Source organism: Priapulus caudatus, unplaced genomic scaffold (assembly GCF_000485595.1).
Source record: "Priapulus caudatus unplaced genomic scaffold, Priapulus_caudatus-5.0.1 Scaffold155, whole genome shotgun sequence".
Lineage (NCBI taxonomy): Eukaryota > Metazoa > Priapulida > Priapulimorpha > Priapulimorphida > Priapulidae > Priapulus > Priapulus caudatus.
In genome coordinates, this window is record NW_014577216.1 from 47957 (window position 1) to 52780 (window position 4824).

A 4824-nucleotide genomic window follows, 5' to 3' on the forward strand; every position below is an offset into this window, starting at 1 on the left:
AATTTCCTGGGGGAGGCCCCCACACTCCCCGCCATGTGCTTCCGCGCCTAACGGCGCCCACTGTGGGGTGGTGTGTCTTTTTTGGGGGATGTGCCCTTAAAATCTGGAAAAATACTGTCTAGCTTCAGCCCTGGATCCGCCCCTGAGAGGAAGGTTAAACATGGAATCCTGAACCGCCTCAATGACGTCAAAGTGTTGTCATATTCATGGCACATCCATAATCTAGAAACCCAATAAGCCTGGATAGCCGAACGCGTACAGCACAAGTGTCACGGCTCAAAGGTCATTGGATCGAATCCCAGCTGATTTTTTATTATTTACCTGTTTTCTGTATTTTTCTATCTTTATCCATTTAACTATTTTTTTCCAATTAACACAAATATTTACATGATTTATTTATAACAATTTAATAACAACAAATAATTTTTACAACAATTAATTTTTTTATTTTATTTTAAGGGTTAGGGTTAGGGTCACAATGCACCATAAAACAGGACTTTCAGGCACGCGATTTGTATCAACCAATGGGATTTGGGAGGTATGCAGAATGCAGAAGGTTGCTGAAATCATGTGTACGCAACTGCGTATCTGCATATCTGCGCCTAACAAAGTTAAGGTGTCACTACGCATGACTTAAATGTTACGTTTATAACCGTAGCAACAGACCTCAGATGAGCCCAGACGCTCTGCGGCTCTTGTTGTTGATATGCATGGTTGAAACTTGCTGCAGTCCGTGGGCATATCATGGTAAATTGGCCTGTTTGTGTAACACGCGTAAGCAAGGCATCTGTCTGCCATGCAATCTGCTTATGCTGACACTCTTAAGACCCATTGTCGAAAACGATCGACTAAAACAAGACTAACAGTCGGACAATCGACTAAAAAATATGATAAAATTTCGAATAGTATCACGGCACTAGTCAGGTTAAAAACTTAGGATAAAGAGTTAAGCCTAGCTCAGACCTGCGATTTTTGGTTGCTCGTCGCTGCAACCTGCAACCACAAGCGATCGGTCGATGTGTCACCGCTTGTGCGCGCACACATGCGATTTCGAAGCAATTCTAGAGCAATCTGGGAGCGATAGGGAGCGACGAGTCGCTCAAAATCAAAACAGTTTGATTTCTTGCAGCACGTCGCAAGCGACCAGAATCGCTACGGGTTGCAGTTGCATGTTCCCTCAGATGTAGCGATTTCGCAGCAATTTTTACAGCGATTCTATAATCGCTGTCGAGTTGCGTGAAAAAGTTGCAGGTCTGCGCTAGGCTTTAGGGATAGGACTATAATCCTAGGATAAATCATCTGACATATATATATGACACATAAATATATCACGGCTACGCGGTCACACACACTCTCACACGTACACACACATGCACACACGCGCACGCACGCACCCACGTGCGGTGACAGTCGTAACACTGCAGCACTGCATGAGTAAACGCTCGTCTCTCCACGCGCTCCCCAGGTGGCCGGAATCCTCTCCAGCGACGACCTGAACGTCGTCAGCGAGGAGACGGTCTTCTCCGGCATCGAGAACTGGATCGAGTTCGACCCGGCGGCGCGGCGCGGCGCGCTCGATCGCCTCATCAAGTGCGTGCGCCTCGCGCTGCTTCCCGTCCGCTATCTCACGCGGTGCTACGAGGCGAATAAACTCGTGCGAGACAGCCGTGCGTGCAAGGAGCTCCTCAACGAAGCCCTCAAGTACCACCTGCTGCCCGAGCACCGGCTGAAGCGCGGCGCCGTTGCCCACCGCGCGAATCGCCGCGGCGCGTTACTCGGAACGATCGCGCGGCCGCGCCGACCACCGAAGGTGCTGTGCGCGCTCGGAGGCAAGAACGGACTTTTCGCCGTGCTCGACAGGTAACCGGTCGTCGTCGGTTCGCTTTTTTTTTGTCGCCGTTCGTTTCGATTTTGTGGGTTTTTAGCTCACATTGACATCGTCAAGATGAGCTATTGCCATAGGGTGTTGTACGTCCGTCCGTCCGTCTGTCCATCTGTCCGTCAACATTTGGCTACGGTCAACGATAACTTGAGAACCGTTTGACCCACATGTTTCAAATTGCATGCAGTTGTTACTCCTATGGGAGAGGGTTGAACGTCCTATTTTGGAGCACGCCAGTCGACCTACTTTCGAGCAATGCCCACTTTTTGGCAAAAATGGAAATGGTCATAAGTTAGTTCAGGTTCAACGGATTTTGCTCATTTTTGGTATGTGAATGAATAAGGACTGGCCCCAAAACATATCACAGGGGTTTTCATATTTTTTAAAAATTATGCAAATTGGGTAGATTTTGGCAGTTTCACTATGCATTTCAGTGTCTGCCTATGGTCACCGATAACTCAAGAACCGTTTGACCCACATGTTTCAAATTGCATATAGTTGTTACTCATATGGGAGGGATTTAAACGTCCTATTTTGGAGCACGCCAGTCGACCTACTTTCGAGCCACACCCTCTTTTTGGCAAAAATGGAAATGGCCATAAGTCAGTTCAGGTTCAACATATTTTACTCATTTTTGGTATGTGAATGAATAAGGACTGGCCCCAAAACATATCACAGGGGTTTTTATTTATTCATATGTCATCCATGAGAACACGTTGATTGTACAGCGGCCCTTTAACGATATCGCCACTGCTGTTACGTGCGTTCAAGAGTTTATTAAGCTATCGGTGTGTTATACCCACGCTAAGAAGGTCCGATAACAAGCACAGCAGAGTGAGCAGGAAAGGTTACGTAAGCTCCGGAGGGTCGTACGTCCAGGGCCGTAGCCTGGGGGGGGGGTCAAGGGGCAGTTGCCCCCTAGATTTTGGAGCCAAATTTATATAAAAATTTGTTCTACTAAAAGGAGAATTGTCGTAGTCAAAAAAAGGCTGTACATGTACTCAAAGGTGCCTCAAATACCATCTCCTGCGATCTACATTTTCAAAATTTTCTGTGGGAGGATTTCCACCTGTTTCTCAACCCCTCCTTGAAATCCTGGATCCGCCACTGCCCCCCTAGGAATTTGCTCAGCCTACGGCCCGGACGCAAAATTTTTTTTCCCATTTGAGTTCCGGACCCACCATAGATAGTGTTTTGTAATAAATGGTTCTTATATATATGGTTGGATTATAATTAGTGTTAGGGTTCGTGTACGTGTTAGGGTTGGGGTTAGGGTTAGGCATAGGGTGTACTCATTTTACATTGTTGCTTCGAGGAAGTCGAGTGAATGGAGTGCGCTGATTGGCTGTGGTCCGGAACTCAAGTGGGAGAAAAAAATGTTGCGGCACGGACGTCGTGCTGTACATCTCACCCTCGTGGGAAATGTTGGGGGGACGGGCCGCCGATGACTGATGGATAGGTTATTGCTTTCTGCTACGTACGCGATCGAGAGCTAATAACACTAACTGATGAAGCTGATAGCTAATAATACTTGCTAATAATAATAGTGTTAGTATTATTAGCTCTCGACGTTTCTCCCCAATCACATGGCGGGCCGATGCTTGCGCGTATATGTGTGCAAATGCAGCTGCAGGCACTTGGAACGTTTCACTAATAAAATCAGGAGTGCATAATATAAATTATGCACTATCTATCGATCTATGATATTATACACTCCTGAAATTATGGTAAATACACACGAAATGTGTTTACTACCAAAGTCTCAATATTTCTCTACTCGATCTTTGGCCTATTATTACTGTTAATTTCCTGTAAATGCCATTCAGAAGCTCTTCTGCAACACAATCTGCCGCACGCACGCCGCTGCGCACAAACAAAGTTATGGAGTTTTTGTGTTTTTCGTTTGTTTCTTTCGTTGTGATTTTCTCTATAAAATCTGTATAATTTTGTCGTTTGTGCACAGCGGCGTGCGTGCGGTGTACGTGTGTGTTGCAGAGGAGCGTTTCAACGGCATTTACCGAAAGTTATTACTAATATTAGGCGAAAGAGGGTAGAGAAACATTAAGACTTCGGTAGTAAATACATATGTAGTTAGTACATTAGTAAATACGTGTTTATTTACCATCATATTATCAGGAGGGAATAATAATAGATAATAATCTATATATAGAATAATCTATTATTATTCACATTTGTTATTATTATTATGGAATCGTTCCAAGTGTCTGCGAAATCAGCCTCCCGTGACGTCACAGCACATCGTAATTGCTCTAGCCAGTACATGAATACTTTACAAGCTTCGAGTAATTTTCGCAGGTTGCCACAGAAATATGTAAAATGCGCTGGGGGATATGCAGGGGCATAGCAGAGAATGCCACGCCATATGGGATGCTATAGTGAAATAGAAGTCGAGATAATGTCGAAGGCCACGCATTACGTTAAGGTATAATCTGGCGATCGATCTTATATTGTAGAAAATATCTAGTGTCTAGAAGCGCCTATACTGCAGCTTAATCAATCATCCATGCACGTGGATAAGCAATTAGAGTCCCTATTTGCAAAGGTGAAAGTCGGGGCTGCTTTTCGCCTGCACATACTCACTGTATTCCATTTCTGCGAACGTATACGTAGAGTTATAAATGTGATCATCAGCGTTTAGTGCAGCAATGAATGATCAAGTGCATTTTGATATTATGATGTTCCATTTATTATTACCTCCGCCCGCCAAGGGGTTGGCAGGAGGTTATGTTTTCACCGGCGTGTGTTTGTTTGTGGGTTTGTTTGTGTACAGCCTAACTGAAAAAGTTATGGACGGATTGTCATCAAATTTTCAGGATAGGTCAGAAATCGCCTAACTTAGAATTGATGAGATTTTCGTGGTGATCCGGATCCAATTAATTAAATTTTTAGGATAGGTCAGAAATCGCCTAACTTAGAATTGA

At 44.8% G+C, this 4824-nt stretch overlaps 1 protein-coding gene across 1 annotated transcript in view; it reads left to right on the top strand.

The window, feature by feature from the left end:
* LOC106806328 (kelch-like protein 28) overlaps window positions 1–4824 on the top strand; it is a 33996-nt gene that overhangs the window by 21278 nt on the left and 7894 nt on the right. The window contains exon 3 of the mRNA XM_014808235.1: window positions 1466–1860. Within this exon, the coding sequence (XP_014663721.1) occupies window positions 1466–1860 (395 nt within the window). The remainder of the gene's footprint in view (window positions 1–1465; window positions 1861–4824) is intronic.